The 24,047-nt window shown below is 40.6% G+C and overlaps 4 protein-coding genes across 5 annotated transcripts in view; 2 read left to right on the top strand and 2 right to left on the bottom strand.

The window, feature by feature from the left end:
* Nucleotides 1-17,679, top strand: part of sh2d3cb (SH2 domain containing 3Cb) — a 46,395-nt gene extending 28,716 nt beyond the window's left edge. For both annotated transcript variants that reach the window (XM_083912627.1, XM_083912628.1), the window contains 6 exons: nucleotides 10,834-11,300; nucleotides 11,385-11,500; nucleotides 13,263-13,434; nucleotides 14,302-14,413; nucleotides 14,874-15,080; nucleotides 17,289-17,679. In XM_083912627.1, coding sequence (XP_083768753.1) covers nucleotides 10,834-11,300; nucleotides 11,385-11,500; nucleotides 13,263-13,434; nucleotides 14,302-14,413; nucleotides 14,874-15,080; nucleotides 17,289-17,458 — 1,244 coding nt within the window. In that variant the 3' untranslated portion in view covers nucleotides 17,459-17,679. The remainder of the gene's footprint in view (nucleotides 1-10,833; nucleotides 11,301-11,384; nucleotides 11,501-13,262; nucleotides 13,435-14,301; nucleotides 14,414-14,873; nucleotides 15,081-17,288) is intronic.
* On the bottom strand, nucleotides 1,954-8,826 carry LOC310946223 (UDP-glucuronosyltransferase 2A2-like; the record flags this gene model as incomplete). Its single annotated transcript, XM_083912629.1, has 2 exons — nucleotides 8,750-8,826; nucleotides 1,954-3,548 (listed from the first exon to the last, which is right to left on the bottom strand). The coding sequence occupies exon 2, from the start codon at nucleotides 3,532-3,534 to the stop codon at nucleotides 1,954-1,956; it is 1,581 nt and encodes a 526-aa protein (XP_083768755.1). The 5' UTR covers nucleotides 3,535-3,548; nucleotides 8,750-8,826.
* LOC310946224 (UDP-glucuronosyltransferase 2A2-like) lies at nucleotides 4,712-8,799 on the bottom strand. Its single transcript, XM_083912630.1, has 2 exons — nucleotides 8,750-8,799; nucleotides 4,712-6,411 (listed from the first exon to the last, which is right to left on the bottom strand). Exon 2 carries the CDS (start codon nucleotides 6,395-6,397, stop codon nucleotides 4,832-4,834), a length of 1,566 nt encoding a protein of 521 aa, XP_083768756.1. The 5' UTR covers nucleotides 6,398-6,411; nucleotides 8,750-8,799; the 3' UTR covers nucleotides 4,712-4,831.
* A 1,349-nt stretch (nucleotides 17,680-19,028) lies between the features above and the next one.
* On the top strand, nucleotides 19,029-23,084 carry tor2a (torsin family 2, member A). Its single transcript, XM_083912024.1, has 5 exons — nucleotides 19,029-19,164; nucleotides 20,156-20,421; nucleotides 20,514-20,689; nucleotides 21,050-21,177; nucleotides 21,372-23,084. The coding sequence occupies exons 1-5, from the start codon at nucleotides 19,044-19,046 to the stop codon at nucleotides 21,614-21,616; spliced, it is 936 nt and encodes a 311-aa protein (XP_083768150.1). The 5' UTR covers nucleotides 19,029-19,043; the 3' UTR covers nucleotides 21,617-23,084.
* The last annotated feature ends 963 nt before the right edge of the window (nucleotides 23,085-24,047 follow it).

The raw sequence follows: 24,047 nt of genomic DNA, 5'->3' as shown, positions 1-24,047 counted from the left end.
CACACAACTTTTCAATTTGCAATCAGTCTGCAGGCTTCCTCCATACTCTCCATTTTTAAATCCTATAGAGGAATTCTTCAGGGCATGGAGATGGAAGGTTTACGATCATCGCCCCTATGACCAGATGCACTTGATCGATGCAATGACCGCTGCTGCCCAAGATATAGATGCAGAGGCATGCCAAGGCTGGATCAGGCATGCAAGAAGATTTTTCCCTCGGTGCATCGCAAGAGAAAATACTGAGTGTGATGTAGATAAGGCTATGTGGCCTTTTTCGTCAAGAGAGAATTGACTAGAAGAGATTTTTTTCTTTATTGTACAGAATTTTTATTTTCATTTTCCTTATGTCTTACACAGTCGTGGATTTTTATACTATATCTGTGGTTTCTGTTGGAATATTTCATGTCTTAGCCACAATCTCAAAAAAAAAGAATGAATACTGCATTCAATAACATCTGAAAAATCATTGTATATGATTCTGGATCTATTTTTTGCAAGAAAGCAAATTGGCGCTGATATGTAAGCTGCTGACCAGTAATGCAGCACTGATTCACATTGAGAGCTGAATGTTGTATTTTGATGCCCCTTGTCTAATGACGGATTGGAAGCGCTTATGCACTTGTGTGGAACTTGTGTTGTTTGAGGGCAAAATTTGCTTTTGGTCCATATATTAAATATTTTGGCGGAGGTAGAGCCTTTTGCAGGCAAAATGAGTCATTTTGACCGTTGGTGCCACTGTTTAGGCGTTTGCGTCAACAGTTTTGAAAAATGTGTATATTGAGTTGACTACTGCGTCAAAGCAATCAAAAAAAATGTATGTCATACAGTAATTTGCTCTCAACATTTACATACTGTACTATAATGTCAAAAAAGGTAATTACCTGTTCTCTTCTCTAAATCTTCGGATTATGGTGGACACAGTGAATCTACCGATGTTTGGTTGTACGCTTTGTCTGGCCTCCCTCATGCTCATACCATGGACAAGAACATGGTCAATCACAGTAGCTCTGATTTCATCAGATATTACTGTTCTTTGTCTTCGCTGACCACCTTGATCACCTCGATCTCCTCGACCTCCTCTTACACGAACTCTTCCTCTCAGATTTCTATCCATTGTAGTGCCTCACAAATCAGTGCTCTTTGAACTGGCTTTATATATTCCCTCACATCATTAGCCACAAGTGTGATCAATTTTGAGTTGTTGTGTTCAAGTAGTGACAACCGTGCTTTAATTGTGTTTGACTTTTGCCATCTGTGCTCACCATTATGCAGCACATGTGCATCACAATGAAAATGTGTTGGTAAGTTGTGTCTAAACAGGTGAAAAGTGCTCATGGTTTTGCCAAAAGAGTGATTGATTCAATCAGTGGGTTCAGGCAACAGAGAAATTGGTTCAGACAACAGGGTTTAGTGTTTTAGCAATTGAAAAAAACTGTACACAAAAGGTTCTCATTCTTGTGCCTCAATTCAGAAAACAAACACTAATGTAACCACTCATGTATTTATCCTCTATGTGACAGACCCACTTTAATTAACCATTTACACAAAATGTTCTAGTTCTTGTACGCTCTAGTAATCAAAATAGATGGACCGATAACAATAATGATAATGATGTCAAGTAATAAGTAGCATCGGATAATCAGCCAGAGCTGTAGTAATAGACAATCACAAGCTATATGTGCCATGTGTCATTGCATTTTTTTTAAAACTGCTGTGCTTTATTGAAATCAACAAAGAAATGTTCCAAAAAACCTCAAGAAATCCTTCAAAAACATTCCTGTACATGAATGGATTATATCTTTTCGAACAAACACAAACATGACCCTTTTACCATGCATTTTACCATTAGACTGTATGTCTCCCGCTAACTGTAACACAACTTTTTACAGATTTTATTGCTTTCTAAACATTTAATTTAGGATCTAAAAGCACAACTTTCTTGCAGCTCATTCATCATTCCTTTTTGACCTTACTTCTGGAAAACACTCTCCGCCACAAAAACTTAACTGCAATAACAAAAACAGCAAATACAAGCAGAACAATTGCCAATATAAACGCCACCACATCAATGCAGTGGTACTGGATCGTGGACATCTTGTAAGACTCTGTCCGTAGATGCGCCGCTCCTTTGTGCCTCATGACAAACTCAATCCAGAACATGGCCCGGTCCAGTGGTTTCTCAGGCTGGTCTCTGTGCAGGTTCGACAGCACCTTCATCTTCTCCCTGTAGGTTTGGTCATAGAGAACCTCCTTCAGTGCCTCTAGGAAGTTGTCTTTGTTCACAGTTGCAATGTCCAGAACTTTGGCCACACCTCTTGTTTTCATCTTGAAGAAGTTGTCTGGCTGGTCGAACATGAGGGGCAGGCCGACTAGGGGGACGCCGTGGTAGATGGCCTCTTGTATTCCATTGGTGCCTCCATGGGCCACAAACACTCTGGTCTTGGGGTGACCAAGGAGGTCGTTTTGAGGCAACCAGTCCAAGAGTAAGGTGTTGTTGCCCAGGGTAGATGGTCTTTTGCCTTTGTACCTCCAGATCACCTTCTGAGGAAGTTGAGCGAAAGCAGCAGCAATGCCCTCAGTAATGTCCTCGGGAAGTTCTGCCACCAGGGTTCCCAATGTCATAACGATGACGCCATGTTCACCAGAGCTCTGGACAAAGTCTTCTAGCTCTTTAGACAGGGGCTTAGAGGGCTTGCACTGAAATCCTGACATGTAGACGATGTTTGGCATCGTGGGTCGTGGGAACTCAAAGGTAAAATCAGTCCTCATGAGCCAGATATCTGCTGCCTGAAACAGCTCCATGTAGTGTACATCATTTCCAAAGTAACGATGGACAAGTGGTTTGTAGTTTGGCTCTGTGACATAAAAAATTTGTAACCATGTAAAGACAAAGCAAAGTATGTTCTTGACCCGTTGGAAAAACGTCATCTTGTCACTCAGCTGTGTCGTTGGTACTGGGACATATGACAATGGACAAGGTGCAAGGCCAAAATGGCCTTCACCCCTAACAGTCCACCTCGCATTTAAGACAAGTGGAAGACCCAAACGGTGACCCAGAAGCACCCCACCACCATGTGTAGGGTCTGTCAGAACCATATCAAACTTGGCATCATGCAGGCTCTGCATCAGTTGGCTATTCTCAAACATGTCCTCCACCATTCGAACCACCTGCTTATGCATATGATAGAACTGTTCCACCAGTTCATACTCCAGTGATATAAGAGTCCAAAGTGAAGCACCCTGCCGCCGCATGTTTAACATTGTGGTTGCAAATGACCCAAAGCGTCCCTCTTCAAAACCAGCAGAGGAATCCATGGTGATGCACTTATAGTGATTGGAATCTGGCTTGATGTACCAGCTGTCTGATGTCCTCATCACTGTGATTTCATGGCCTCTGGAGTGAAGCTCCTCAACGAGGATTTTCATGTTGACCCAGTGGCTTCCATCCATGGGGAACACCAAGATTTTCCCTCCATTTACGAAAGGTGAAGAGCAGAGCAGCACTGCGAGTCCCACTAAGATCGGTTGGTACATCTCTGAAGGAGATTCTGACAAAAGATGTAAGAATGTTAGATCTGTTCCTCTTAACAACACTTTACAATTCTTGAGTTCAAGAGTGTCCATTAATCTAACCAAGGTCTAACCAAAAACTGAGCATAAAAGAAAAATAGAGAGCAGAGTTGTCTTATTTCAGCTGCGTCATAGTTTTCATGAGAAATGTCTGTCCTGACTATGAACATCTCTGTAATAAGTACATTTGTATAATCTGTTGTCTTTTTTATGGTAGAAAATACAGCTTTGATAGACAAAATTCAAACAAAGTATTAAGATTTTTAATACATAACTTGGAAAAGAGGACAGCATAAATTGCTGGTCAGGTAAACTAAACATAAAAAGCATTTATTTGATTAAATGGCTGTTTCAATTAATTCTCTTTTGGATATTTAATTGAAAAAAATGTTCTGTAGTCACTTTTGCATAAAAAGCAAGTATTTTCCAATATTTTTGACTGGAATTTCTTGTACACTATTTGTTTATCTTTAACAGAGCAGGTTTTTATGTTTATATACCGTATATATACGCTCCTGTGTATATGTGTTACTGTGTAAATGTATTGGCCATGATGCAAGTTTTTCATTATATATTTGCAGACTGTTGGTACATGATAACGATAAGCAAAAGCACAATGAACATAATTGATTTTTTGTTCAGTAAGGAACCGTGTTCCATTGCCATGCAGTACACAACATCAAACTCGTCAAATGGTTTATTGAAGTATTACTTTTACACATATAGTTAGTTTCGAAATACACATTTTAGACATCAAAAATGAGCGGAACGATAACATGACCACATCGTATCCTCATCTCCCAGCTCTAGTGATGGACAGTCACACGATATACTGTAGGTGGCATTTGAATAAAATTAAGTGTATAACATTTCGTTGAGTAAGCGCATTAGTTCATGAGATCTTTTTTATTTTTTTCAAAAAAACAGCAACAAATTCTTCCATACATTCCTCGATATTGACTTAATACTGATCACTTTACTTTAGGATTAACTAATACAATTGTATTGTAAATTATTTATGTTTTTAGTCAGCAGGATCTCTAAAAAACTGTAAACAAACAAACAGAAGAAAACATTTGAGGTATTGAAGTCATTAGAAAATATGAGGTTTCAGCTGCACACATACAGGCATGTGAACATACACAGAGTGTAAGTATCTTGCCAAGGATTCTAACAGGATACTTTATGAATGTAATTGTTCACTTTAAGAAAAATCAACCAGGATACAGAAAACGTCCACAACTTACTTGCAGCTCATTCATCATTCCATTTTGACCTTACTTCTGGAAAACACTCTCCGCCACAAAAACTTAACTGCAATAACAAAAACAGCAAATACAAGCAGAACAATTGCCAAAATAAACGCCACCACATCAATGCAGTGGTACTGGATCCTGGACATCTTGTAAGACTCTGTCCGTAGATGCGCCGCTCCTTTGTGCCTCATGACAAACTCAATCCAGAACATGGCCCGGTCCAGTGGTTTCATAGGCTGGTCTCTGTGCAGGTTGGACAGGACCTTCATCTTCTCCCTGTAGTTTTGGTCATAGAGAACCTCCTTCAGTGCCTCTAGGAAGTTGTCTTTGTTCACAGTTGCAATGTCCAGAACTTTGGCCACACCTCTTGCTTTCATCCTGAAGAAGTTGTCTGGCTGGTCGAACATGAGGGGCAGGCCGACTAGGGGGACGCCGTGGTAGATGGCCTCTTGTATTCCATTGGTGCCTCCATGGGCCACAAACACTCTGGTCTTGGGGTGACCAAGGAGGTCGTTTTGAGGTAGCCAGTCCAAGAGTAAGGTGTTGTTGCCCAGGGTAGATGGTCTTTTGCCTTTGAGCCTCCAGATCACCTTCTGAGGAAGTTGAGCGAAAGCAGCCGCAATGCCCTCAGTAATGTCCTCGGGAAGTTCTGCCACCAGGGTTCCCAATGTCATAACGATGACGCCATGTTCACCAGAGCTCTGGACAAAGTCTTCTAGCTCTTTAGACAGGGGCTTAGAGGGCTTGCACTGAAATCCTGACATGTAGACGACGTTTGGCATCGTGGGTCTTGGGAACTCAAAGGTAAAATCATTCCTCATGAGCCAGATATCTGCTGCCTGAAACAGCTCCATGTAGTGTACATCATTTCCAAAGTAACGGTGGACAAGTGGTTTGTAGTTTGGTTCTGTGACATACCAAGTTTGAAATATTGTAAAGCCATAGTAAAGTATGTTCTGGACCCTTTGGGAAAATGTCATCTTGTCAGTCAGCTCTGCCCCTGGTATTGGGATATAAGAGAGTGGTGAAGGTGCAATTGCATGGTGCCCCTCACCCTGAACAGTCCACCTCACATTAAAGACAAGTGGAAGACCCAAACGATGACCAAGAAGCACCCCACCACCAATCGCGGGGTCCGTCAGTACCAAATCATACTTGGCATCATGCAGGCTCTGCATCAGTTGGCTATTCTCAAACATGTCCTCCACCATACGAACCACCTGCTTATTCATCTGATAGAATGCTTCCACCAGTTCATACTCCAGAGATATACGAGTCCAAAGTGAAGCACCTTGCCGTCGAATGTTTAACGTTGTGGTTACGAATAATCCAAACTGTTCCTCATCAAAACCAGCAGAGGAATTTATAGTGATGCACTTGTAATGAGGGGACTCTGGCTTGATATACCAGCTGTCTGAAGGTCGCATCACTGTGATTTCATGGCCTCTGGAGTGAAGCTCCTCGACAAGGATTTTCATGTTGACCCAGTGGCTTCCATCCACAGGGAACACCAAGACTTTTCCTCCATTTACCAAGGCTAAGGAGCAGAGCAGCAAGATGGCTCGGTACATCTCTGAAACAAAATCTGACAAGAGGTGTAAGAATGTTAGGTTTGTCTCTCTAAACAAGGCCTCACCCTTCTGGAGTTCAGTGGCATGCATCAACTTGACAAAGAACTGAACAGAGCGAGAAAATACAGTTTTGGCATTCCTCTTAGATTGGTACTTTACTGAGGGAATAACATTTTAGTCTTGAAAACAACATTTGAGGAATGATTAACCCCCTCACTGGAAGCTGGACTCTGGTTGACCGTTTAGATAAAGATGTGACTTGCCTGCTTGTAAAACTTCTGATGCTTGATACTCCGATACAGCCTTATCTCCATTCATCAAAACCGCTAACTTCCAGATGATAGGCTTAACTGATCTTTAGTAGATGTTTTCCAGGGGTACACTCACAGTAGGCCTACTGTTCATAGTCCAGACAACCTTCAAAAGAACTAGATATGTACTGTAAGTATTGCATATGTAAAAGGTCTTTTTTCACGTCAGATTAATTCAAACTAACCTTGGTGGACAGTTTAGGATCAGTTAGAGGCAGGAGAAATTTGAGATTCCAAAAAAGACACATTGTTCTTGTGTTTGTTTGAAAGTCAAAGGCTAAGATGATTTTTATTAAAGGACAGGGGCGTCTAGTGAAGTGTAAAGCGACGGATATACTTCAAAATGAACATGGTTAATGGCTGTAAATATGGTCCCCTATTTTTAAAATTCATCAAACTTTTCTCAGTTTTTCACCATAGAAGCATGCAACAAAACAAAGATTTTTTCCAAGATTTCTAAAAAAACAGTAACTGATATACAAATGGCCATTTTGAAGGTGAAATATTCCTTTAAGAGTGCGACTGTACGAGTGTACTAATAATGCGATTATTGTTATCAGGGTCTGAGACTTCAAAATCAGTCTTTAATATCTAAAGACGTTAACGGTGAAAAGTTAAAGCTTGAGTTTTCATGGAGCGAGGATGCTGTGGCGGCCAAAAATCGTGTTTCGCCATAAAACAGGACGTTGTCACTTCAGCTTACATTGTCCAATCTGCCTCATATTTCTCAAATTTGATAATAGACAAGGCCCGAGGATATCTTCATCTCAATATTGACTCGTAGTCATAGTCCCCCTGAGAAGTAATTGAAAGAAAGACGTTGATGCTGAGCCACTGCTGCAAATACCAATGTTCCCTATAAAACACAAAGTTGTTGCATATTTAATGTCTTGATAATAAACCAGGCCTAATGACATCTACAAGCCAATATGACTCAGTCTTAGCGCCACCTACTGGCAACATAAAGGCAGCCTTACATGACAAACTGACAACCTGCTTTACATTAAATTTACATTATATGGTTTACAAATGCTAGAGAATAACAATGCTTACGTAACTTTCTGATTCTTTCATTACACAACCACAAAGTGTGGGGAATTACCCCGCTTATTGGATTATTATGGATTTCTCTCTCAGGTTTCACAGCTTTGTGTTCATGTACATGTGACGCTCAGTCATGATAGGTGTCGAACTATAACAGGAATTTATTAGCAGCTCCCGTTTGTATTTTACAAGGTTTGTGGTAAAACAAAATAATACCATTTTGTGTGAGCAAAAGGAAAGAATTACTACTACTACTACTACTACTACTACTACTAAAAATAATAACAAATTACATGTATGACACGTTTGACTTGAAAAAAAAAAACATAATTTCAATCAGTCATACAACTAAGGAAAGGCTTACAAAACTTCAGTGCCTGGAGGCCAGTGCAGGGACTTAATGATGTGGGCTCTTTTCTTAGCGACAATTAAGACAAATAACACCTTTTATGTGAGTAAAACACATAACATCATATTATTATCACTTTAACATATTTGGAGACCTGAGAGCTTAGAGCAATGCATTCAGTAACAAAGATCTGTAATGCATTACAAGGGTTCTCAGTCAAAAGGGGGAAAACAAAATTTCCGTAAACAGGAAATGAGGCGATTTTGTGAGCTGATATGCATCTGTTTCTAAGGTTCCGCAATGTTCTTGCTTTAATTTAATTTAGCTTTTTGTAATCTGGCTCATTGTGTTTTGCCGTTGTAATAAATCTGTTCATCCAAACTAAACTAAACTTTGATTTTATTCTCATGGATGCATAAGCTGAACTTTTAAAGGTTTTGAAGCCTGGTTGCTGAAAGCATTCATAAAGCGTCAGTAGGAAACATCTGGAAGTCACTATAGGCTTTGAGACAGTAGCATACATCTGTAGGAACTCAGCGTGTAACTGAACACTGTGCATGCACATATATCACAGTAAAACTCATGTCACCCAACAGTTAACACAAACACAACTGAGCTGAAACTATTTTAACCTCACTGAACACTTACCGAGAGCGTCCCAGTCAACGGATTTCACACGTGAGCTTGTTGCTTGTGCGTCTGGCTTCCCTCACAGCAGACAGCGGACTGACTGACAGTCGTCCAGCTGGGACTGTTAAAGCAGCTCAGAGAGTGTTGGATAAAGTTCTCAGTGTGCGTGGTATGCAGCTGCAGGTTAGTTACACAATGGTGGGGGGGGGGGGGGGGGTGCTGCACCAAAGGGAGTGTTGTGTGTTAAATTTGAATATTGACCATTAAGATTAAGTACTAAGATAAGACTGTGTTTAATATGGAACAAAGGCAAATGCACCTGAGAAGAAAAGTTTTAGGTTTATTTTGTTTGTTTTAATCCTTATAACATGTCCTACTCTTTTCCTACTACACGAAAAAGAAAATCAACAAAAAAAAAGCCCAGCAGAAATAAAATGTAAACGTGGAGAGGAGGCAGTTGAATTAAAAAGCCTTAACGTTGAACCTACACCCTCAGCCAAAGTTGTTGAGTCAGTGTGATGTAATTTGCAGGGTAAAGGTTTGGTGTGTAACCAAACAGCATGCTCATGCATGAACCGTTATGACCCCAATTCACTGACATTTTAAAAAACAGTCAGTGAGTTCTTCTCTGAGACCAATGAATTACACATTAAAACAAATATATTTCACAAAGAAGCTCAAGTTGTTAAAACAATCTGCCAACTTTAGATTCAAGATTTTTATCGTCCGGTTACACAAGTACAAGCGCGTGGAATGCTTATGCTGGAAGAAATGAAGTGGTAGAAATATAAGAAAAACAGTAACTTTAAAAGGGGCATACAATATGACACCTCAGCCACTTAACACTGGACATCAGATAGACGTTCAGATTATGTCCATATTGGCTCCGTCAGTCCATGACCAATTCTGGATGTCTATTCGACATCCAAACTAGCTCCACTTTTTGGACATCCAACCATGACCCAACTTGGGCGTCATATTGACGTTCATCATTTGACCTTTGAACAGGGTACATTTTTTGGACGTGATATGGACGTCTATGACAGGTGCAGGAAATGTACATGATGTGGTTTTTTTTGTTATTTTACATTTTCCTGTTTTCTTTAACTGGTTTCTTTTGAATAATCAAGTTTTTTTTAGACATATATGTAAGGTATTTTTGTTAGTATCTGTTTTTTTTATTTGGAAATGCAATTAGTGATAAATAATTTCATGGTAACTTATCCACCTTATCCCCAGAATTCTCCGACAGTCAAATACTACAGAGCCAGAAAATGCAGGTCAAGAGCAACAAGCTAATGTTAGCGCCCCTGCTAGCGCCCCTGCTAGCACCAAACAACATGAATCGAACCCCCAACAATCATGACACTTCCCTCACCTTTCCACATCTAAATACCTTCCTCGTGGTTTTGTAAGCTGCTGGACATTCAATTTTCCAGCTGGATTCATCCCAACGGGATCAATAAAGAGAAGTCTAAGTTTATAAGTCCAAGTATGTTTGAGGTGTGGTCTGAGGGGCCGTAGCAACTGAATGGCAGCCATAAGGTCTATGACCCTAGAAAAGTGCCAAGATATTATTATTCTTATAGAGGTACTCTCAAATGAGAGTAAATTTGATGTTGAAAAGACGTCCACAAACGACCACATTAGAAATATACAGTAAACAGGCTTTACACGGAGGACCCATGGGCGTCAACATTCGACGTTTGGTAAACTTCGAAATAAGACGTCGCCTGGTGTTACAAAACAACCCCTCTGGTGTAGTGAAATTAGAAGTCCAAAAATGACATGGAAAATATGTCACTCCGATGTCACATTGCACAGTGGGTAACATTATTATTCTGTATTTATTCTGTACCATGAGAACTTGCTACAGCGGTTCAGAAAGTTTGATATTCAATGTATCTTTATTCTTTAATACAGCATGATGTAGTGGCTGCTATGGTCAGAACGAATGGACTTTTAAAAAAAATCTTTTTTCTTATTTTTATAAAACGAACTGATACCTGAATCATTTGACGGGCTGATGAAGTAAAAGTGGACGGGATCACATTGTTTTACGGTTCATAAACTTCTCTCTCTCTCGCTTCATCCACCTGCAGCCCCACTGTCTAGAAGCATCAGCAGCAGCCGAGCAGCCAGCGCGGCTCCATCCCCGTCCCTCAGCAGGCGCTTGGATGGCGCCCGAGCCACTCCCTCTCCCAGCAGCACCCTCCACAGACAGTGTAACAACAGACCCCAACCTCATCTGAACCGGGACTCCCCGTCCTTGGACGCAGGTGGGAGCTGCTACACGGAGCTGTACCCCGGCCCCCAGAGCTACGTGGAGAGGCTGCGGGTGGAGGAAGGGTCAGCGGGCGTGGCTCCACTCAGGGTGGAGGATGGGAACGTGTACTTCTCGCCGGTGGTGGAGACGGCCTCTTTGTTCAGACCGAGTGGGTACCAGTCGCTGCTGATGCCCAAGGAGAACAAGCCTCTGGAGGTGGGAGTCCTGCGGAGGGTGAAGGAGCTGCTGGCCGAGGTCGACCCGAGGATGGCAGCCAAACACATCACCAAGGCTGACTGCACGGTACGATATATACATACATGGATACACATGATGGATTAAATCACAAACAGGAGATAACCAACAGTCATGCGTCTGTGTTTCCAGGTGGCCAGAATTCTGGAGGTGACCCCGGAGGGGCAAAGGATGATGGGAGTGAGTTCTGGGATGGAGCTGCTCACTTTACCACATGGCCAACAGCTGAGACTGGACCTGCTGGAGAGGTGAGCAAGGATCCAGAAATCCTGAACACTGGGGTTACTTTACTGTCACAATCCCTCTTTGGCTTGTTGTTATTTTTCTGCATCCACATACAGATATCTGTCTATAGAGATGTCAACTCCATTCCCACTTCTCAAGTTTCTAATCGGACCGTAAACAATGGCCGCGCCTCAAAAGAGGAAGTCTTTGTTCGGATATTTGCTGGCTGCACCAGAAAGTCCAAAATATTAGCCGTTGCCCCCATTAAAGTTCAAAGTTTTTATTAGTCACATGTTTGTAAAAAAGAGCATTGACATGCATTTACATACAGTGAAACTAAAATCAGACAAACAGCCGACCTGTGTGATTGTCTGAGACTAGCTGCTGACTGTGGCTCAGCGGCAGAGTGGGTTGTCCTCCATTCAAGAGATTAGCGGTTCAATCCCCAGCTCCCCTGGTCCATGTGTCAAAGTTTCCTTGGCAAGACACTGAACCCGGAATTGCTCCCCGTGCTGCGAATGGGTGTGTTAATCTGATGTGAAGGGTTAGATGAGATGGTACGCAGATGTCCACTGCCATCAGTGTGAATGGGTGAATGTGACAAGTAGTGTGAAAGCACCTTGAGTAGTCAGAAGACGAGAAAGGCGCTATAGAAGTACAAGTCCATTTAGCTTGTGTTGATTTTAACGAGCTAAATGTTAAATGCTTTAAAGTAAACAGGTTGCTCTAAAACTGACAAATTACTGCTTCGAATTAGGGCTGTAACGGTCAGTGGATCGACTAATCTCTATTACTATTTTGGTAATCAGTTAAATCCCCAACGTAATTTTTAATGCAAAAAATGGCAGAAAATGCTGATTTCCTACATTTTTCTGTTCCATATCAGATTCAACTGAATATCTTTGAGATATTTAAAGGCTTTGAGATAATGGGATGGACTTTTTCACTATTTTCTGACATTTTAAAGTCAGAACGAATAAGGAATTTAGAATGAGAGACTAGATGAACATGAACAATATCGATACCAAGAAATAAGGGGATGAGTATCTTCTGCCATCTGCATGTTAAAAACGCGATAACAAGGTTATGGTATGAAGCAGGAGCACCGACCTTTGAGCAGTGGGCAAGCACTGTGTTAGAAATATTTGTAATGGAAAAAATTACACATAAAGTATTGTCAAAAGAGACACAATTTTAGGAAAAATGGACAGAGTATAGAAGAAAGCAAGAGGTCACCACCATCACCACTGGAAAACAAGGTCACTGATATAAGAAGGTGTGTAAACCTTGACACTGTAATTGGAATTTAAAAAAAAAACTTAAAGGTTGAATATGTAGAATCTTTATTAAAAGCTATATTTTTAGAAGAAATAACACACCCATGGGGCCAGGCCCGCCATCAGCCGTACAGTTGTCCCCGGGCCCTGGAGATGGGAGGGGCCCAAGCAGACGTTCTTTTTTTCTGCAAAGGTCTCCTTGGGCCCCTCCCACCTCCAGGGTGCTTACCATTACTGAAAAAAATCTGCTGATTCCCCATATTCAACCTTTAAGTTAAAAAAGAAGAATCAATCGATAGTGAAAATAATCTTCAGTTGCAGCCGAACTGCAAATAATGAAAATCAAAGTGAAAAACTGTGGTTGTGCAGAGGACAGACCCTGTGATTTAGGTGGCGACAAGATTTAGATTAAACCACAAAAGAAAAGTTAGATTTTCCTGTTTTGGGAGAGCTAATGATGTTTGTGTCATTTGATTGTGTCATATGATTGGGATCTAAACTCCTGCAGGTTCCAGACCATGGCCATCATGCTGGCCGTGGATGTGTTGGGCTGCACGGGCACGACCGAGGAGAGGGCCGGCCTGCTGCACAAAATCATCCAGATCGCTGCGGAGCTCAAGAGCACCATGGGCAACATGTTCGGCTTCGCTGCCGTCATGAGAGCTTTGGAGCTGCCGCAGGTAAACAGGGCGTCACGGGGGCCTGGGGTCACACTGATGACTCATTAAAGTTATGATATTCATGCCTCAGTCAGTCACCTGCAATAAGAGCTGCGGTGTAACCCCTCACACACTGCACACTGCACACACCGCGCATTATCTCACTGCAGCACGATGGCTGTGCTATCTCTGATTAGTGCTGTAAAAGGATTTACAGCTGCGTCCTGTGTTCTCCATTTCAAAGTTAAAGCATGACCTGGCAAGTTCATAAAGATATCGTAAATGCAACAGGAGACACACACACACACACACACACACACACGCACACACACACACACAAAGATAAGGATAAAACAAACATAAGAAAGAACCTAATAGCCCTGTCAAATACTAGTGTTAGAAGGGAAAGCAAGGTTGGACATGCAACAAATGGGTAGTTGAACAAAATATTAAATCAATATAAAATAAAGGGAGACAAGAAGAAAACAAAAAAGCAGCAGCAGAGACAACATTCCCGATAAAACGACCTTCTTTTACTTATCAGACAATTTTCAGGGTCAGAATTATAAACCATTTCTTAAACTATAAAAGAATTTAATTATTTTAAATACAATACATCCACAGTATTGTATAGTTTATCTAGTGTTGTACAGGTAAGTTGAGCCAGTCAAATCCCACTACAGACGCTTCCCCTCCAGACGAACCATCTAAAAACATCTTTTACACCAAATATATTCTATCACAAAAATAAGATATTCTTTTCAATTGCATTCAAATGCGTGTGAGTATATTTCAATCCCTGGTTCTTCTGGGGGCAACGGGGGGCCCGACCCCTTCATCTGGAAGTGATCCTGCAAGGTTTTGAATGGGGATGTTTTTCTGTCTCAGGTGTCCCGTCTGGAGCAGACCTGGACGGCGTTACGGCAGCGGCACACTGAGGGCGCCATTCTCTACGAGAAAACTCTGAGGCCGTTCATGAAGTGTTTGAACGAAGGGAGAGGTAGGGCTCCTCCACGCCGCTGGTTCCCAATCTTGGGGGTCACCCACACTTCACGGGGGGTCGTGAGGACATTTGAACTTCTAAGTTTGAATTATTATTTAAGATAAACTTAGGATTAGGACGATGAAGATCTGAACACAAGACATATTCACGTAGCTGTCAACCAAACAGCTGATTAAGCATTAGCGTCAGGGAGAGGAAAAACTGACTTTGTCAAAAAAGGAGCTTATTAAGTCTTTATGATTAAGTTAATTAAAATAACAGGAAAACTCATTTCTGATGCAATATTCACAGAAAATAATCCTCTCAAAGTTTATCCAAATGGCCAAATCCAATTTATTAATACATTTTTGTGTTAATTGTACAGTTTCTCAGTTGTTATAATATAATATGAAATATCTTTAAATGTTGTAATAAAAACCTCCCTTTAAACTTGATAAACTGTGTGTTCATCCTCCAGAAAGCTGTCCGCTGTCCAGCACCACCTTCCCCCACATTCTCCCCCTCCTCTCCCTGCTGGAGAAGAACATGGCAGTGGGCGAGGGGGCGGAGCCGTGGGAGACGGTGGAGGTCGGGGTGGACATCGTCATGTTCCACCTGGGGGCGGCGAGGACCATTGCTCAGCTGGGGGGCATCTACCGCTCCAATGCTGAGAGCAAACTACAAGGTGAGAGAACAGTTTGGTGTGCTGTTGAACTTTTTTATTATTACCTTTAATAACAAAATTAAGTAAAGACATTAAATAGGATTTGCCATGGCCTCCTCTGGCAATGGATAATGCTTGTGATTATTGCACAAAAAAATCTGAGGGCAGACTTGCACAGAAGCCCTGAGTTCATCTATGGATTACTGAACGGGCCACACGGGGCCCTGACTCATAAAAATGTCACTGCAAAAGAGTATAGTGACTAAAGGGATGCAAAACCACCAGAAAAAGATGCAAAATGACTAAAAATAGATGCAAAGCCACCACAAAAAGATGCAAAATGACTAAAAATAGATGCAAAACCATCACAAAAAGATGCAAAATTACTAAAAATAGATGCAAAGCCACCACAAAAAGATGCAAAATGACTAAAAATAGATGCAAAACCACCAGAAAAAGATGCAAAATGACTGAAAATAGATGCAAAGCCACCACAAAAAGATGCAAAATGACTAAAAAATAGATGCAAAACCATCACAAAAAGATGCAAAATTACTAAAAATAGATGCAAAGCCACCACAAAAAGATGCAAAATTACTAAAAATAGATGCAAAACCACCACAAAAAGATGCAAAATGACTAAAAATAGATGCAAAGCCACCACAAAAAGATGCTAAATGACTAAAAGTAGATGCAAAACCACCACAAAAAGATGCAAAATGACTAAACATAGATGCAAAAGTACCTCAAAAAGATGCAAAATGACTAAAAATAGATGCAAAACCACCACAAAAAGATGCAAAATTACTAAAAATAGATGCAGAACACCACAAAAGGATTCAAAATGACTAAAAATAGATGCAAAACCACCACAAAAAGATGCAAAATGACTAAAAATAGATGCAAAGCCACCACAAAAAGATGCAAAATGACTAAAAATAGATGCAAAGCCACCACAAAAAGGTGCAAAATGACTAAAAATAGATGCAAAACCACCACAAATAGATGCAAAATGACTAGAATAGATGCAAAACCATCACAAAAAGATGCAAAATGACTAAAAATAGATGCAAAACCATCACAAAAAGATGCAAAATTACTAAAAATAGATGCAAAGCCACCACAAAAAGATGCAAAATGACTAAAAATAGATGCAAAACCACCAGAAAAAGATGCAAAATGACTGAATATAGATGCAAAGCCACCACAAAAAGATGCAAAATGACTAAAAATAGATGCAAAACCATCACAAAAAGATGCAAAATTACTAAAAATAGATGCAAAGCCACCACAAAAAGATGCAAAATTACTAAAAATAGATGCAAAACCACCACAAAAAGATGCAAAATTACTAAAAATAGATGCAAAGCCACCACAAAAAGATGCAAAATGACTAAAAGTAGATGCAAAACCACCACAAAAAGATGCAAAATGACTAAACATAGATGCAAAAGTACCTCAAAAAGATGCAAAATGACTAAAAATAGATGCAAAACCACCACAAAAAGATGCAAAATTACTAAAAATAGATGCAGAACACCACAAAAGGATTCAAAATGACTAAAAATAGATGCAAAACCACCACAAAAAGATGCAAAATGACTAAAAATAGATGCAAAGCCACCACAAAAAGATGCAAAATGACTAAAAATAGATGCAAAGCCACCACAAAAAGGTGCAAAATGACTAAAAATAGATGCAAAACCACCACAAATAGATGCAACATGACTAGAATAGATGCAAAACCATCACAAAAAGATGCAAAATGACTAAAAATAGATGCAAAGCCACCACAAAAAGATGCAAAATGACTAAAAATAGATGCAAAGCCACCACAAAAAGATGCAAAATGACTAAAAATAGATGCAAAACCACCACAAAAAGATGCAAAATGACTAAAAATAGATGCAAAACCACTTAAAAAGAATCAAAATGTCTAAAAATAGATGCAAAAACAATCAAAAAGACATACAAAACAACTAAAAATGAAAGAAATTACCAAAACGAGAAACAAAATGACTACTAAACAACTAAAAGTCGACTCTTTGAATGTGGGTGTCTTGTTGCTACGTAGACAGAGTGGGGGGCCTCTTACTTGTCTGTGCCCAGGGGCCCGCTGACTCAGAATACGTCCATGCCAGACATGTGAGCTTGAGCAGGAACTGTGTGAGTGCGAGGGTGGGCGTTCGTAAACCTGAAATCAAATCAATGATGTTGCTGATGATGCAGGTTTCCAGGAGCAGACGGAGGTCCTGGAGCTCTTCCTGACCGACTTCCAGATGAGGCTGCTGTGGGGGAGCAGGGGAGCCCAAGAGAGCCAGGCTCTGCGATATGCCAAGTTTGACCAGGTGCTGACCGCCTTGTCCAACAGACTGGAGCCGCCTGTCAGACCATGCTGACGTGTTTTCAATAACTTTTTTTTAATAATCTGGGATGAGCTCAAGAAGTGTGAGCCACAAGATTGTATATTGTATTCTCATTTAGCAGTATACAATATCTAAGTGAGGACCACTGTAATGCATCTGTGAACCCCCATGTGAAGATAGCAGTGGATATATGCGGTACTTTTGTTCAGCAGAAGAAATGTGTCCTTGGTTTCTGTGATTAAGGCTGTGCTTCGGTCCGTTAGCTTAATATATATATATATATATATATATATATATATATATATATATGTATGTATATATATATATTTATATATATATATATATATATATATATGTATGTATAATGTATGTTTTCATGTGTGCCTGAAGGCTGGCCCTTCACTGTATGTCCTATTATTCAATAACAGAATAGCTTTCTATCTTCATTTACATGTGTTTATATTATGTTTATCTTCACATTTTTAACCGTATGGATTTAATCATTTTAAAGTGAACTGGTGCAGTGATCAGTGCTGGGGTCAGTTCAGAACTTCTCCTTCCTGTTTCCTTCCAAATGAAAGCTTCTCACTATCACACTTACTGTGACTTTCACCACGAGCCAACTGTCCCTAAACACCTGAGTACAGCACAATGGTACAGAGCATTTCTACATTTCTACTACTTTGCATAATATTAATGTCTAATAATTATCTGAAACATGAGAAGGGAATAAACGTGTTTACCTCACTGTCACAGAAATCGGTCCGTTTCATGTGTGACGCTCATTTCTTGGATGGATTACTGAATTCTGTCTAGCAGGCACATATTGTTGTTAGTAAAAACACACAAAATAATCAAAAAGAGATACTAAATGACCACAAACGTACACAAAACGACTACTAGAAGACACAAAATGACGACTAAGACACCCTAAATGACTGAAAAGAGACACAAAACAACACAAAATTATGAAAAGGCAAAGTATAACAATTCAAAATGTCATAATGTATAAAAAAAGGACACAGCATAGAGATGCAAAATGACTACAAATAGACGCAGAATATAGCTACAAATGTGGTTGTATTGCCTTCATAAAATGTTTTATTACCCTTACCGTCTTGTGTGTTTGATAAAATAAATGAAACCATACAGTGTTTTTCCAGTCTGGTCTATTTTTCTATAAAAACGTATCCTTAATTTACAAACCATTTCCACAATAACAGCACCATCTGCTGTAAAAATAACATTTTTTTAAGAGATTTTATTTTGACAGTGTTTTATTTTTATAGGACATCACAGGTCGTTACAAATATAAATGTGTAATGATATCAAATATGATATAAAAATGTCTAAAAGTTGATTTTTAGTTGATTTTTCTGTGTATTGTGTACTAAGTATTTTCTCCAGCTGTTGTGTTTACCTCTGGGCTTCTCTGAACTGTGACCCTCCAACGTGTCCTATAAGTTACTCCCAGATGCTTTCTGGGAAATGTAGTCCTTTATGTAACTTCATTACGTGTTTCTGGACGCCCCCATAGGGCTAGAAAAACTACAAACTGGCCGGTTGTCGTCCGGAGAAGCTGCAGTCGTGTTTTCCTGTGAGCCAGCAGGCAGCCAAAATGTTGGCCGTCCTGTCTGTGCTGCTTTTATACCTTTGTAACCCGGTCTGTGGTGTTTTCCAGAAGCTTTACTGTAGCATATCAGAAAATTGTGACTGCGACTTTAAACCGAATATCAAAGGTAAGACGACTGAAGTTAGCTAACGTTAACGCTAACTAACGGCTGCTTCTTCGTGTTAGCCAGGCTAAATAACAGCATAGCAAGGTTTTTCCGGTAATTTTAACACATGTGATGTGTTCTGTTTGTGTCCACAAATGGTTAGCTAACCGGTGTTTTAGTTTACAGTGTTCACGGAGAGCTAGTTAATACTGTTACTGAAAGCACCGCTTTGCTAGGTAAGTTAGCTGTTATGCTAAAGTTAGCTAGCAAAACACAGGAAGTCCTTTCTTATTTTAAGACTTGTTTGTGTTTATATTATTTATATGGTGAAACCAGCTCTCGGTCATTGCGACGTTAAAAATAATTACAATTATAATGATAACCCCACAGTCATTTAAACTAGAACAGGTTTTCATCTCATTTATATTTCAACACAAGTAGGTAGAGCTAGAAACCCTGTCAAAGTAAAGGTTGATTAAATGTAATTTAGATTTTTAAATTTGTACGTATGTTTTATCCAAAGCACCACTCCATCCCTACAGTGTATTAGTACTTTTGATCTGAATACTTCTTCCAACACTTATATTGGGTAATTATTTTTAATCAAATGTAGTTGCATAACATAAAACATTTTGATAAGGATCAATTCAAATTTGTAGTGCATCAACAAGGTCAAAATCAAGGATACCTGAACCTGGAGAAGGTGTTTTCCCGGGTTTTGTCAAGTTGCGTTAGAAATGACAGTCTAATAGCTTGTTTCTACCACAGGATCTTCTTTATTTGCATTTATACTGAAGGAACCAGGGTCTAAATTAAGTTATTCAGCCCTAAAAGACTCAACCTAAAGGGCACAGTATTGGGACTTTAATTCCTGGAATAAGTTCCTGTGGGTCCGCAGTTCCTGGAGCAGTTTTATTGAAAAGGAAATAAGTTTTAAGCGATGAGTCAATAGGGTGTTGAGGATGGTTGTTAACATTAAAATCACAGGTGTCTTTTATTTCCTGACCACCAGACCTGGAGTGGGACCTCTACAAGAATGTTTATGGACAACACATGGCCCAGGACATCGTGTCGGAGGAGGTGGAGAGGTTCCTTCAGAATAAAAGCCCCGAGCGGCCCCTGGTGCTGTCCTTCCACGGCTCCTCGGGGACGGGAAAGACGCTGGTCAGCTCCATGCTGGGAAATCATCTGTACGGCTCAGCGATGAGCAGCCCGTATGTCCACCAGTTTGTTCCCACGCTGCACTTCCCCTTACCCGACCGGGTCAAAGAGTACAGGGTACGCTACGTGTTGGGTAGCATTAGTCTTGATTCAAGCAGTAGTTTAAGGTTGTGACTGTCAGGACTCAACTTCCCTCCTTTGGTCTGCAGGAGGAGCTGAAGAGCTGGGTGCAGGGGAACCTGACGGAGTGCGCTCGCTCCGTCTTCTTTTTTGAAGAGATGGAGAAGATGCCTCCAGGTCTCATCGACATCTTGGAACCCTTCCTTGGTCCCTCTCACGTTGTGTTTCGCACTAACTACCGCAAAGCCATCTACGTCTTCATCGGGTAAAAACACACACACACACACACACACACACACACACACACACACACACACACACACACACACACACACACACACACACACACACACACACACACCATTATTGGGCAATGAAATCCAGAAAGTCCAGTTTCATTAACAAATCAATGAGTTTGAATGGTTTTTAGACACCGAAGCAGTGCTCAGTAGTTTAAAATACTATGAGAACTCTGGAAAGTAATCCTTTTATCCTCAGTCCGGACAGTCACCGGTACAGTAGATCTGGCTGGAACGGTAACTTCTCTCTGAGGGACTCAAAACTCCCAAGTTCAACATGAAACAGTTATGAGGGACTGAGGGTGGTTTGTGTGTTTTCTCTGCAGCACCACAGGAGAGGAGGTGATCAACAAAAAGGCTCTGGAGAGCCGGGAGGCCGGACGAGACCGAGAGGAGATCAAGTTGGCCGACATGCAGGACGCCATCTCACGAGCGGTTTACAACAGCACGACAAGTGAGTGTCTTTAGTAAGTTAAGTGTAAAAGCTCTTGCTGAGTACAGACTTGGAATTAAAACTACAAAGAGCTGATAGTGTGGTGAATGTTGATCAAACGGTTACATCAGTGTCTCTCTCTCTCTCTCTCTCTCTCTCTCTCTCTCTCTCTCTCTCTCTCTCTCTCTCTCTCTCTCTCTCTCTCTCTTTTTCAGGCGGTTTCTTCCAGTCCAGCATCATCAAACAGAAGCTCATCACCCGCTTCGTTCCCTTCCTGCCGCTTAGCCGACGGCACGTGGAGCGCTGCGTTCGCTCGCAGCTCTGCCAGCGGGGCAGCTGCGGCCGCAGTGACGTGGTGGAGGCAGTCGGGGGCGACATGATCTACAATCCCGTCCAGGGACATTACTTCTCCACCACCGGCTGTAAGGCTGTCCCCGCCAAAATCAACCTCTTCCTGTGAGTCGAGGGGAAGGGATTTTATTTTTTTAAAGGACTTAAAAGGGAAACTCCTTCTGAGCTGAGTCAGTGATGAGAAACATCTCAGAGTCTGTCTGAAGCAGGTCAGAGGTCAGAGAAGCATCTCTGGAGCGGTGTCCTGCAGGGTAAATGAACTCGCAGCCCTGCAGGTTCCCTGAAGGCATCGTCGGTACGCGTCCGGCTGTGAGCAACTTAGGAGAGTTGATTCCCTGAGCTGTATTCAGTGTCTGACGCTGGAGTCAGGCCACGCTGACGCTCTACCTCAAAACTTTCATTCATGAACTCTAAAGTTGGTTGCATGTGTTCAGGTTTCAGCTGCGGCTGTTTTTCCATCCGGTATCACCAGTTAATTTGTTTTAAAGTCTATTTATTCAGTATTTAACACTTTCCCTTTCATTCAGTCACACTGTTCACTTCCAGATCCCAGCCCTTAACTTAGCATCTTTTAGTTTTCCTCTAAATCGTCATAAAACTACAAGATGTCCATAAGTATTTGTCTTCTAAAAGTGCCACGTCCATTTTTATTTTAAATGGAGAAAAAGTCTAAAAACAGAAGATGGATTTTTACTTGAAAATGGTTTGGATTCTTTTGCTGCACATCATCAGTTCTGCCACTGGGGGGCAGTAGATACTTCTTTTAGCCAAGAGAGGAAGAGGTGAAGCAGAGTTCACTGTGCATTTTTAATTCAGCTGCGTTTATTTAGTTTCTTTAATGTCAAATATATCATAAAGAGACATCGCCTGTGTGTGTTTAAACACACTCAAAGTGCACTTTACCTGTATGGAGGATAAAACGGACCTGCTATATCATCGTTATAGTCTCAAGTGTGTGAGGAGAAGTCCCAATGAAAACTTTAATTCTGAAACATTAACGAGTTTGACTTGTTTACAGCTAATTACTGATTTATTGTATTACAGGACGGTTGTATGAACATGGTTACATTGCAATGAAAATCAAGTTTTAATTCAATTCAAAACGAGTGCAGGACAGACAGAGTAACAGTCTGTACTGTTTTAGTGTTGTCAAAAGAGTGAAGGAGACTGGAGGAGATTTATCACTTTTCACATTTATTTCCTTCTTTCAGTTGTTTTATGTTCTATTGTTTTAACCAAAGTGCAGAGACTTGCACACAGTTACCTCCCACCAGACTCCATTTTAGCACACCGGTGTCACAGGCAGTGTGGTGATCGCACACCTTTCCCTGCCAATAAGTGACATGATTCACCATCAGATTGAGACATTATTTATAGTGTTGTTTGTGGACGATAACGTCTTCTTCCAAAGTTTCCAGTTGCAGCCGCTGAAGTGCCTGAAGACAAATTCAACTTCTGGTACTACAGTGTAATGGAAAAAATAAAATGGAAGTGCACAACAAAACTGTTGTTCTGTTCTCTTTTAGACATTCAAGAAAAATGTTCCCTTAAGTTTGGCTGCAACTGACGATTCTTGTCATGGGATTATTTTCTTCATTAGTTTGGTAAAAAATGTGGATTAAAAACCCAAGATGACGTCCTCAAATGTCTAGTTTTGTCCCCAATTCAAAGGTATTTAGTTTACTGTCACGGGGGGGGGGGGGGGAGAAACCAGATCCTATTCACATTTGAGAGGCTGAAATCAGAGAATATCCTCTTTTTTGAATTAAAAATGGACTCAAAATAACTAACCAGTTCTAATAGATTTAGTGTTGATTAAGTGGTCAGTTTGTCACATGCATTACATAACATTCAAGAAAACAATCGTACATCATCCGTATTGGGCTCAGTGTTTGGTTGTTATTACTAAGTTAGATTAAAGAGACAAAGCTTACAAGTGGCCTCGCACTGATTTAGTTTTTATAGTATCATATTGCAAAAAATTATCTTATCAAAGAAAAATACAACAACAAAATGACAGGATGCAGACGAGGCATAAGCTTATATGTTTCACACATTTCCAGAAGAGAAATGTAAACATTGGATAAAACCAGGTTCCAAATTCCTGTTTCCTTTTGTTGACCAATTCGATTTAAAGTTTTTAAAGAGAGATATCCCTTTTTATCACTCCATAAATAAGAAAATACTGGAATGAAATGTTGTATTAAAGAGGCTGTGAATGTAAAATAAGTAGATACCTGCTTTTCTGGGTTTTTTGACCCACAATCCTCTGCAGTACATATGAGCCAGAGGGTCAAAGTTCAAGTCGTGATGTCATATTTTATGTAAAAACCGCATTGAAAACCTGGCTTTTATTTGTTCAGGACTCAAAGGCGTCGTAGTTACTGATAATCTGATGTTGTTTTTCTCAACCTGTCACTGATGGAGCTGCTGTGTCACGGTGAGCAGGAAGCAGCGCCACTATCTCCTCCTGCAGGAAATGAATAGTTTCTCCATCGGAAATGAACAGGTGACAGGTGTGTGTGTGTGCGTGTGTGTGC

Source organism: Echiichthys vipera, assembly GCF_963691815.1.
Source record: "Echiichthys vipera genome assembly, chromosome: 4".
Taxonomy (NCBI): domain Eukaryota; kingdom Metazoa; phylum Chordata; class Actinopteri; order Perciformes; family Trachinidae; genus Echiichthys; species Echiichthys vipera.
Note: the sequence above shows the minus strand (reverse complement) of the source record. Positions and strands in the feature narration are given on the sequence as shown.